Raw genomic sequence first — 12,951 nt, 5'->3', positions numbered from 1 at the left:
ATTAGGATGGCATCATCATATTATCCGGCTTGGCTTTCAAAATGCCTATAAAAGTATGGCAGCTGCCTATACGTTCACTTCATTTATTTTTGATCAGCTCCAGCATCAAAAAATATAGATGCCATTTGTGGTGCCAACTGCTGGATGGCAACTGCTAAACAAGGCCAAATAACACAGCCAGTGAGTATCTGCCAGATGCATGTAATATTATTTATGTTTAAGTCACTATAAACAGTTACAGGGCCATTGCTTGGACAGAGGCAGCTGCTTGGATTTTTAGCTTAAGAATTATGTTGCGATTTTGCTATTACAAACTGTTTCACGTCAGTGGAATAAACAATCATAAAATAGAGCACATGAGGATCTAAACAACAAAACAGATGAAGATGTACAAGATGGCATCTACAATGATGTATGGAGCTCCCCACGGGAGGCAGGAAATAAGATTGGGCATTGCCTATTACTGTGGGAAACCCATTTGCAGACGTACATATTGCCCTTATGGTTAAAGGTCACAGGTCTATGAGAGCTGCATGCCAGTAAATGCCCTTACAAACAAACCAAGGACGTCAGTACCATGGTAAAGAGGTGGTCAATGATCTAAATGTACCACCCAAAGAAACATTGAATGTTGTTTTTAGTTAAAAGCTTATTAACATTTCTCATGTAAAGAGCTTATGTGAGATGTATAATAAAGACTGAGGACATGTGGTTTTATTTTGGTAGGGACAGGTGGTACGTAGAAATGAGATCATGTATACCACAGCAAATTATCTTTGAATGTTATCACAGAGAGTGGAGAAATTTGAACAGTAAGCATGTTAGCTCAGAAACAAAATTTTAGGAATAGTAAATGAAAGCAAATTAATTTCAATAAGCCTTTAACGTATATATATTTTTATCTTTGTAAACGTTTATGCCAAGTTATTCAAATGATCAGATTTTTAATTTGCATGTCCTCCCCTTTAATTGATGTTGAGATTGATTCATGGCTGTATAGGGTTAGCTTAGATATTAAATCTAATGTGTTTTACATGTTTTTACACACTTTCACATCTTTGGGTCCACAAAAACATGTTTCATTTAGAAAAACGGTCTTAAATCACTAAGTGATATGTGTTCCTTTAGATCAAGAGGTCAGGCGGTTCAGGGAGCACTTCATCAGAAAAAGAGGTTATGTCAGGATCAGAGCAGGAGAAATAGTATAAAAACACAGAAAGGAGGAAAGTCTCATAAAAGGGCAGTAAAATTGAAAAGAGGTTGTTGGTATAAGAACTGTTTGGTTAGTATCTGTTAGTTAAAGAGATTTTATCCATCAGAAGAATGAAAGTTCACTGCTTGGCTCTTCTATTGCTGTCATTGTCAGCGACCAGCACGCAGGCCTTATGGAGGTAAGTGAAGAGATTATCTCTTCCTCTATAAATAATGACTACACTTTAAAAAATATTGTTGGTTTAAACCATTAAGAGATTTAGTGAATTTGGCATTTGTGTTATTTCATAAGTATACTCATGTAAAACATAACGTCATGTTTCATGTCACCCTGGTGTAATAAAAAATGTGAATGTACTTCAATGATATTTTGCTGATAAGAATTTCTAGGGAGGTCAATAACTGTGGCCAATGTGTATTGGAGAAGAAATGTATTTTACAATGTGACTTCCCCCACTTGTTTTGCCTGATTGAAAGGTTAGATTTTTGTTTTTTAAGTGAAAGATCAAAATACCGAGCCCCTAAGGTGACATTGGAGTAAAAAAATCTAAAGTTTAGTTTCATGTGCTTACGTGAAACTTTCGCGTGCTCACGTTAGTTTCATGTGTGAGCGAGATAGTTTTAAGTGCACATGCAAAACTAAATTTTATTTAATTTTTTCTCCATGTCCCCTTGGGGGCTCCGTATCAAAAGGATTAACAATGCAAATTTATTTTCACAGGCTTTGTTGTTCATATTTACCAAGGGTGCCAATAATTCTGACCATGACTGTAAATTAACCTGTGCTGGGTTGTTTATTACCCCTGGTTGGTTAACAATGACCCAGCATAAATTTATTCATAACCCAACAGTCCAATTCTGTCCAATATTTACCCAACCATGGGTTAATTCTGGGGACCTGCTGTCGGGTCCAAAACTGCATCATCAAATTGCAAAAAATGTGCTGTTTTAATAAAATATGAATAATTGAAAGTAAACTGTAAAAAATGTCTGTAGAAATTACATTATTACAGTATTAATGGGTAATACTGGCAACTAGCTGCCAGTAACTTACTGTAGATTTTACATTTATGTTATTTACTGGCAACATTTTGTTCAAAGTTAAATGAACATGAAACATTTTTTGACTTTATCTTCTACAGTAAGTTACTGGCAACCAGCTGCAAAATTACAGCAATTTTTTAGAGTGTAAGGTAGATTGTCTAATCATATTTATTAAAAAATATGATTGGACAATCTACCTTACTTTCAATTATTATTAGTTCCTAACTCAAGGATTATATGTTTCTTTAGATGCAATACATACAAATGGTGTATATGTGTATATGGGTTGTTTCAATTCATGCTTGTGTAAAACATGGACCATTAATCTAGAAAATGTCCATATTTGATCCAACATGGGTTAAAGCAAGCCAACATTTTGAGTTGGAACAGGTGAATTTAAAACCAATGGTTGGGTTTGTCCGATGTTGCTGTGTTTGATACACACAAGACACTACTCTTTCTCTCTTCACTAATCAGGATAAAACTGAAGAAAATGCCCTCCATAAGAGAAAACCTCAAGGAAATGGGCATCACACCAGCTCAAGTGTTGTCACAGATTATGTCGAAAACAGATGAACCTTCACCCAAAAATGGCACAGCACCGACACCTCTGATCAACTACTTAGATGTAAGACCCAAAACTTACAATTGATATATTTACTTATGCACAAAACATGACCGTTTACAAACATAAAGTGTATGTATTTGTCTTTTGTTTCCTCTCTTGTTTGTTATTTAGACACAGTACTTTGGTGAAATTAGCATTGGTTCACCAGCTCAGATGTTTAATGTGGTGTTTGACACTGGATCTGCCAACCTCTGGGTTCCTTCACACAGCTGTTCTCCTTTATACACGGCCTGTTGTGAGTCATTCAGTTCAAGCTGATCTACCATAAAACCACAGTATTTGCCTAAATGCCTGTTTTCTCTTAAACGACTGCATTTTGATTTAGTCACCCACAACAGGTATGACGCTTCCAAATCTATCACTCACATTTACAACGGCACAGGATTCTCCATCCAGTACGCGTCAGGAAATGTCAGAGGATTTCTGAGCGAGGATGTGGTTATTGTGAGTAAATAAGATGTTAAAATATGTTTTAAATCTGTTAAAACCAAGCTTCTTTATGATTTACTGTTTTCTACATAAAATCATCTTATATAACGTAAAGAACATTCTGTGAAAATATAACCTTGATATTTTTAATACTGACTAAGTGGTCATGTCAAAGACTGAAATAAATATGAAATCAATGACTGAAATCAAACTTTGATGCTCAAAATCTCATTGTTAGATTATAAAACTTTAGCCCGGATTTCACAGACAGGGTCACTGATCATTTTTATCCCAATTTAACTTTATAATATGTAAAGTTGTGGTTGCATTTTTAAAAATCATCACACCTGTGCACACCTTAAAACTATATTTGCATTATCACCCTGTTTAGTGCAACAAAGTAAAATGCATAATGCCTTTGATACCAAAATCATTAATACATAACATAAAACAAAAACTAGCCCTTCGCAGTATAGTAAAAGAAGTGCACTTTACCTGTGATTCTTTTAGGTGGGTGGTATCCCAGTGGTCCAAGTGTTTGCCGAAGCAACCGCTCTCCCTGCTATCCCGTTCATTTTTGCCAAGTTTGATGGAGTGTTGGGAATGGGCTATCCAAATGTAGCTATTGATGGAATTACACCTGTATTTGATCGCATCATGTCACAGCGTGTCCTAAAAGAGGATGTTTTCTCTGTGTACTACAGTAGGTGAGCATACGGATTTCTTTGCATAAGGGTAATAATAACATTAAACATGAACATCTATTCTTACCCTGCTTGATGTTATAACTGAATTTTTAAGAGATGCAATTCATGATCAAATATTTCTCTTAATTTGAATTGGGATTAGGAGAGACAACAAAAAGTTTGTAAGTGTTTTGATGAGAAATGTGACATTTTTGCTTTTAAATATTTTATCCCAGTTGTAATGTACAGGCATATTTATCTGAAAAGTGTAAAAGCATTTTAGATCATATTAATGTTTTGTTTGTTTATAAGGAACCCAACACACATACCCGGTGGAGAGTTGGTGCTGGGTGGCACAGACCCGAACTACCACACTGGATCTATCCACTATATAAATACCAAAGAGGAAGGCAAGTGGGAGATCCTCATGAAGGGGTAGGACCAATAAAATCATTCATTTTCCAGAACATTAAAAACTTTTTGTTTTGTGGCTTTTTTCAGTTAATCCACATCTGCATGTCGTATATCAGTTTAACAATGATGTCCAGTAGCCATCTGTTATTTATTTTGAACTAGAAATCATTTCCAGAGATTTCAGAAAGCAAATCATTGCACATTTTTTTATGATTTCGACACTATAAAAACTGTGATTTTATGATACACATGACAGTCTGTTTCATCTCATTGATGCTTTGAATCTCTGCAGAGTTTCTGTTGGAGCAGATATGCTGTTTTGCGCAGAAGGCTGCAGTGCTGTAATTGATACAGGCTCCTCCTACATCACAGGCCCCGCCTCCTCTATTTATATTCTGATGAAAACAATCGGTGCAACTGAACTGGCAGAGGGAGAGGTAAATTCTGTCTTGCTTACAGTAATGCATAAATCTTTGCATCAGTAGTGGTTTGAAGAATGGAATACATTTATCTGAACGTAAAACATACATACATCTGCTGTTTTCTAATACATTTTAGCCTATACCAAAAATCAAGAACTTACATTTTCCGCTTTCATTACAATATGACATTGTCTCTAAATCACAGCTGTAGTGGCACAGCTTCAGTGTCTTCTAGAGCCATAAAAATCATCTAAACAACATCTGCAGTTTCACAGATAAAAGACAGCATACAAAGAATGATAATAAATGATCTTATAAATGATCAATTAATTGCTTTCACGTATCAAAAGAATATAGTGTAGCTAATCACATACTGATATACTGAACATATAAAGCAACATATAACCAGTTCAAGATCTGTTAAGTTTTAATCTTATTATTCTCGTACTATTCTATTTCCTTTTCCCGTTGCACAACTCCATGAACACAGCTGTTTTGATCTGTCATGTTTGACTGTGATTCATAAATAATGTCTGAGGAGCAGATGGATTAAAAGCGGATGTCTGTTTGTGCCTTGTCAGTGTGATTGAAAAGCTTTTATGTGGGAAACCTGCATGTTCTTCATATATCATGGGCGATGTTTGACACCTCAACCTTTCCACATATATTTTCATCTAATGAACCAAAATGTCTCTCTCTCTCTCTCTCTCTCTCTCTCTTTCTCTCTCTCTCTCTCTTTCCAGTTTACCGTGAGCTGTGATCTGGTCAAGTCCTTACCCAGCGTGGCTTTTCATCTTGGTGATCAGGAATATCCTCTTACAGAAGAGGACTATATTCTCTGGGTGATGATATCTGTTTTTGATCTGTTTTTGTTTGAGAAAAAGGATAATATATTAGCTAACATCAAAAACCTACAAGATTTGGTTGCACTGACCTGTGCATCTGTGATCAATCTGGAATTGAAAGTTGGCATTTTATCACACATTTTGAACTCCAGTCTGTATCCATGCAACGTTTTTATTTTGATAATACTGTAGTGCAAAAGCCTGTTGGGATGTAATACTTATTTCATCATCAAAACTATTGAGACAAAATACATCAAGATTTTTGTATGTTATTTTTCAAAATGTTGCATCTGTTTTAAAGGCGGAGTCCATGATGTTTGAAAGCCAATGTTGATATTTGAAATCACCTAAACAAACACGCCCTTACCCCAATAGAATCTGGACCTTCTGTTGATAGACCCGCCCCACACATACGCAACCCGGCATATGATTTGATTTGATTGGCTATAAGTGTGTTTTGGTAGTCGGCCCGTCTTCTTTTCCAAAGCGTTTTTCAAACATCGTGGACTCCGCCTTTAAGACTCATCTGTCTGCAATGGAGTTCAAAAGTCTGAAATTCTTCTATTTGACTTTTTAGAGGTAATTCATTTTTTTTCAATGAAAAAGTTCAATTGCCTTGCATTTGCTTTGACATCGAGCACTTAAGCTGGCATGAACTTCACATGTTTGTGCAAAAACTAATGATCTACATTATCACAGCATGATTTGAGATCGTAGTCCAAACTACATCATGTGTGCTTCGATGAGCATAAAATAATTTTATTTCATAACATTTCTTTGTGTAAAAACACTTTTGTTTCACAGATGTAATAAGATTTTGAATTCCAGGTTTTCAGTGGAGTCTCAGACTTTTGATTTCCACTATATGTTACAACTGTGTATTACATTAAAGGGATAGTTCGGCCAAAAACGATATTAAACCCATTATTTACTCACCCCCAAGCTGTTCGAGTTGCATATGTCCATCGTTTTTCAGACAAACACATTTTCGGATATTTTAGAAAATATTTTAGATCTTTCTGTTGATTAAATGTAATGTTACAGGGTCCAGCAATAGTCCACGACCTTCAAGTCCAAAAAAAGTGCGTCCATCCTTCACAAATTAAATCCAAACGGCTCCAGGATGATAAACAAAGGTCTTCTGAGGGTACTCCGTGCGGTGTTGTTGTAGAAATATCCATATTTAAAATGTTATTAACGTAATTAAATACCTTCCGGTAGCGCCGCCATCTTAGACTCAGGAGAGAGTATTAGCGTAGTGTACGCACTTTTCTTAGTGACGTATGACAAATTCGGAGGGCGGGGGGACAGAGCAGCAACAGAGAAACCGCTGTATGCTGCGTAAGCGCTCATCCTGAATGCAGATTACTCTAAAATGGTGGCGCTACCGGAAGGTAGTTTATAACGTTAATAACATTTTAAATATGGATATTTCTACAACAACACCGCACGGATTACCCTCGGAAGACCTTTGTTTATCATCCTGGAGCCGTTTGGATTTAATTTGTGAAGGATGGACTCACTTTTTTTGGACTTGAAGGTCGTGGACTATTGCTGGACCCCGTAACATTACATTTAATCAACAGAAAGATCTAAAATATTTTCTAAAATATCCGAAAATGTGTTTGTCTGAAAAATGATGGACATATGCAACTTGGACAGCTTGGGGGTGAGTAAATAATGGGTTTAATATCGTTTTTGGCCGAACTATCCCTTTAACCTTCTCTCCCTGCCTTAAAGGGACAGTTCACCCAAAAATAAAAATTCTGTCATCATTTACTCACCCTCATGTTGTTACAAACCCACATGCATTGCTTTGTTCTGATGAACACAATGGAAAATATTTTGAAAAATGTTCTCATGTAGTACTATTTTTTCCTACCATGGAAGTGAATGGGGTCCACAAATGGTTTCTCAAAACATCTCCTTTGTTCTCATCAGAACAAAGAAATTTATGTTGGTTTGTAACAACATGAGGGTGAGTAAATGATGACAGAATTTTTATTGTTGGGTGAATTATCCCTTTAACATTTTATTTCTTTTTGTCTACAGCAATCAGAGTTTGGCGAGGACATCTGCACAGTGACATTCAAAGCGTTGGATGTGCCGCCCCCTACTGGTCCTGTCTGGATACTGGGAGCAAACTTCATAGCTCGATATTATGCTGCGTTTGATCGTAGAAACAATCGCATTGGCTTTGCTCGTGCTGTCTAACATTCAGTGGGTCTAATTTGACGTCTACTGAGTTCATAAATACCTGATCTGTCACGTTAATAACTAAATATAATGACACACATACATAAGGAAACTTAAAGCGATAGTTCACTCAAAGATTTTAATTTTGTAGTCATTTACTCACCCTCATGTTGTTGCAGGCCTGTAAAAATGTATTTGTTTTGATAAACACGAATGAAGATATTTTGAGGAATGTGTGTAACCAAACCAATCGTGAGCCTTATTCACTTATGCACATTTTGAATCCGTAGTATGAAAAAAGAAAAGGGGAAAATGGGGGCGAAAGTACAATTTTTCAGAAAAACGTAATTTTAAAAGATAATGTTATAGACAGAGATATATATTTGCTGTGGTCAATAACTCACAAGTGTGGTCTATCAATACCAGGTGGAATTTTGTAAAAATGTAAAACGACAGTATAATTTCACTTTAAACATAAGTAGCGAATTGTTACACAACACAACAAGATAGATTTTTGTGTTACACTTTTTTTTTTACTAAATATACTAAGACCTCGTTAATATGTAACTGCAAACATATTTTGCAATTATCTTTGTAAAATATAATGATATTAAATTTTCATTTTAAATTTCAGTTTTATCAAATGTTTCAAAAGCAACCAAAAGTACAAACTTAAATTGTTGAGAATAAAGCATTTTTTCAACAGTTTTAACACTATGAAAATGAAATTAAATCAAATTAGAATAATATAAATTTTCAAAATATACAATATTAGCAGCGGGACAAAAGTAACAAGTGTTACTTTCGACCTGACACGATCTCCTCACATTTAAACTCGATTTACTTTTATTTTGAAAACCTTAGAGGTGTCAAACTTCAGGATGTGTTAGATCACTGAATAACCTGTAGATTGATCAGTACTTTAACACATTAAACCAGAAACACAATGCGTTATAAGAAAAAAATGACCGCTTTAGGAATTTACTTATCATGGTTGAAAACACCTTTCTGGATCTACACGCGGAAAACAGTGAGTAAATAACGTGATATTTGTCAGGTCTGTCAGGAGTTGTGTTCCTAAGATGCTGTCGTAGTTTGGGATGCAAATGTTATCAGGGCTCAGAGAAAATCGCTTTGTTACTTCCGTCCCACGTTACTTTTGCCCAGATTCTCCCCTACTGTGGAAGGGAATGGGGCTCGTGAGCGGTTTGGTTGCAAACATTTCTCAGAGTATCTTCCTTTGTGTTCATCAAAATAAAGAAATACATGTAGGTTTGTAACAACATGAGAGTGAGTGAATGATGACGGAATTTTCATTTTTGGGTGAACTATCCCTTTAAATGATCATTGTATAGTTATAAGGTCAGAGACAAAAGCTGATTTATAACAGACCCCAAAATATGATTTAGTTCAGGGTTCAGATGTATTTTCCCATTATCCAAATTTGAATTAAGATAGGGGAGACTGTTCCTAGATCAGTAAACTATTGTGAATTTACAACAGAGGGAAAAATAAGTGGTTTAAAACACATTTTCGTGGCTCAGTGACAGGAAATAATGAAGTTGCATTCTCTTGACATTTGTTTTTAGTTTAAACTGAATGCTTATTGATCATTTAAAAACAAGATGCAGTTAAATGCAAGCACACACAGTAGTCCGCTGCAAACGTCAAGTTTAACTTGAAAATGTGTTAGTGGGTTCATTGACTTTATTTACTATATTTTTTTTTCCACTTTCCACTGTCTTGTTTCTGACTACAGCTTATTTCTGTAGTCTGACTTTTGCACCAAGAAAAATATATAAATGATTAGAAAAACCCATATTTCCAGAAATCCACATTTCGAACCGTTGCAATTTCTATTAATACATATTGTAAGACATTAATATTAATATCTATAAATGTCTTTGTGTGTAATCATGTTTTACTATAGTGTCCTATATTTTGTGAATTATGTGAAAACTAAATAAACCAAACGCAACCTGGACCTGTTTGCATTGCCAAAGCTTCTTTCGAAACAATCCAAACAAATATGCATGTATGTAAAATGCATGTAAACAAAATGACATTAATCTTTGCCTCTATGACCAGCCTCACCAAAAGAAATCAGTACTAGATTCTGCATTGTACTGCTACAAAACATCAGGCCTGGCCAACAGCCGGAGAGCATCTTAATATTTCTGGCATGTTCTTCAAAGTAAACACATTAAATGAAGACATTCACTGGATCTTTCTTTTTATGTTTTTGTCTGTCTGTCTGTCTGTCTCGGTCTGTGAGTATTCAGAAACCTACCCATCTTGCAGTGCATCAATTGGGAAAAATGGGGAAAAGGAATGCAAGATGTGAGATCCCCCGCTGATGCAGTCATGCTAGAGTTGCCTTTCTCAGCAGGACCCACAGATTTTATTACTCTACTTTCTCTCTTTATCTCTCTATTCTCTTCCCTTCATCTACTGCCATGTATTTCTCAGTTGGTTTATAATGTTTATCATCGGTAGCCTATCGTTCATTTTGAATAAGGTCATTTCAGCCAGGTAGTGTTAAAAAACGCAGTGACTTTTGTTATTTCCTTTTCACATTTTATTTTAACATGCCACTTATTTTTATTATGCTACAATGCACTTAGTCAAACCTGGTTAACCAAAACACTAAATTTGATGGCAACTTGAAATTACACAATTTTCTGATACAATTAAAATACAATTATGCTAACATGTTTAGCATCAAGTTAACATAATGCTAACATTTTATAATAATGTCATCATTATACTAGCAGGTTTAAGCATGCTTTAGGATAAGGTGACCAGATTTTTAAAATAATGTAATTAAAATCTAATTTGTTGTTTATCTATAAATTAAAAAATGGGGACAAAACATTTTCTGCAAAAATGACTTTTTTACTTAGTATTTTTGTTTTGTTTTCAGTACAAATATCTTAAAATTCTTAAATCAAGATGCATTTTCTTCATAAGCAAACCCAGTAAACAATTACGGTCTTTCAACGTTGAAATATGGTTGAAAATAAGTCGGTCCGCCTTGGACTGGTTTACGACGTGATTTCAACTAAGTAGTTTTGGCTGGACTGTTTGACTACGTATTTTCAACTGACCATGTTTTCAACTCATAATCTACCAGTAAACAATTACGGTCTTTCAACGTTGAAATATGGTTGAAAATAAGTCGGTCCGCCTTGGACTGGTTTACGACGTGATTTCAACTAAGTAGTTTTGGCTGGACTGTTTGACTATGTGTTTTCAACTGACCATGTTTTCAACTCATAATCTACCAGTAAACAATTACGGTCTTTCAACGTTGAAATATGGTTGAAAATAAGTCGGTCCGCCTTGGACTGGTTAAGACGTGATTTCAACTAAGTTGTTTTGGCTGGACTGTTTGACTATGTGTTTTCAACTGACCATGTTTTCAACTCATAATCTACCAGTAAACAATTACAGTCTTTCAACGTTGAAATATGGTTGAAAATAAGTCGGTCCGCCTTGGACTGGTTAAAACGTGATTTCAACTAAGTAGTTTTGGCTGGACTGTTTGACTACGTGTTTTCAACTGACCACGTTTTCAACTCATAATCTAAGACAGCTAGATAATCTGTTATACATGCTAAAACAACGGAGAATACAATTTACCAAACCATGTTTATTATTATTGTAGATCCTTAATGATTGCGCTTGCGTACTCTATGGACACTGGGAGACACCGTACTAGTGGAAGTGTGCCTGAGTCCTGTTGGCACTGTTTTATATTCCCCTGCCGGGTTGAAATGTTTAGTTTCGGTTTGTTGCGTGTGGCTGTGTAAGCTGTAAATTGAATATACACTACAGATGTTTATGTAATAAATACGGCTGGTTTGGATTTATCATGGACTCTTCACTCATTTCTACAATTATCTTAAGTAAATGTAAAGAGTTTTACATATTACGTCAAAGTTATAAAAAATTGCGATTGAGGTGCAATGAGGATTCATGATATAATTACCCCACCCCACCAGGTGGCGGTAATGCACCATTAAAGGTAGTTGCCAACCGCCATAAAACTTAAAGAAGAAGAAGCGAAGAGGCAGGTGAATGTGACGCAAATCTTCCACCCATCATCACAGAGAGAAGCCCAACCAACCGCCAGATTACAGAAAGCTCTGGACTGCTCATAGCAGGGATTTTCAAAGCTGTCCTGGAGGACCACTAGTACTGCACATTTTGCATGTTTCCCTTTTGTGACACACCTCATTCAGTTACCTTACACACCCAGTTCAAGTCTTGCAGTCTTTACTAATGAGCTGAAAATTTAAACCAGGTGTGTCTAATGAGGGAGACATGCAAATTGTGCAGTACTAGTAGTCCTCCAGGACAGCTTCGAAAACCTCTGGCTCATTGCATTGGACTGACCTATGTTTACTGCGCTCTGAAATCTGTGTTGGTATATGTTTATTGCACTCTGTGTTGGTTACTGGACCGACCTGTTTATTGCAGACTGTGAAATCTGTTGGTTACTTGACTGTTTGCACTATTTAAAATGTGCTGTTTTATTAAAGTTCTTATAACCCTTTAAAGCTTTGTTTCATTTTATAAAATGTTATTTGGTATGTTAATGTGGTCCTGTTTTCAACATTGAAAAGATGGATGAATACGGACCAAAATTAGACGTTGAAGATCGACCTGATTTGAACGTTGAAAAGATGGACGAATATGACGTCTTTTCAATTTTCATTTTCAACCTTCAATGGACCAAAATTAGACGTTGAAGATCGACCTGTTTTTAACGTTGAAAAGTTGGACAAATTTGACGTCTTTTCAATTTTCATTTTCAACCTTCACTGGACCATAATTAGACGTTGAAGATCGACCTGTTTTTAACGTTGAAAAGTTGGACAAATTTGACGTCTTTTCAATTTTCATTTTCAACCTTCAGTGGACCAAAATTAGACGTTGAAGGTTTACGTCTACTCAACGTCCAATAGACGACTTTTTGCTAGCTGGGAAATCTCCTAAGAAAAAAATCTAGCTTTAAGACAAAAAATATTAAACTGAAGTGAATTTGTGCTTAAAACAAGCAAAAAATCTGC

General features: G+C 35.6%; 1 protein-coding gene across 1 annotated transcript; it reads left to right on the top strand.

Moving 5' to 3' along the window:
- The first annotated feature begins 1,164 nt into the window (after positions 1-1,164).
- On the top strand, positions 1,165-8,139 carry ren (renin). The gene is made up of 9 exons (XM_055168445.2): positions 1,165-1,391; positions 2,734-2,884; positions 2,996-3,119; positions 3,210-3,328; positions 3,824-4,020; positions 4,312-4,434; positions 4,706-4,850; positions 5,579-5,677; positions 7,733-8,139. The coding sequence occupies exons 1-9, from the start codon at positions 1,324-1,326 to the stop codon at positions 7,892-7,894; spliced, it is 1,188 nt and encodes a 395-aa protein (XP_055024420.2). The 5' UTR covers positions 1,165-1,323; the 3' UTR covers positions 7,895-8,139.
- Positions 8,140-12,951: the final 4,812 nt, after the last annotated feature.

Source organism: Misgurnus anguillicaudatus, chromosome 5 (assembly GCF_027580225.2).
Source record: "Misgurnus anguillicaudatus chromosome 5, ASM2758022v2, whole genome shotgun sequence".
NCBI classification, from domain to species: Eukaryota; Metazoa; Chordata; class Actinopteri; order Cypriniformes; family Cobitidae; genus Misgurnus; species Misgurnus anguillicaudatus.
Note: the sequence above shows the minus strand (reverse complement) of the source record. Positions and strands in the feature narration are given on the sequence as shown.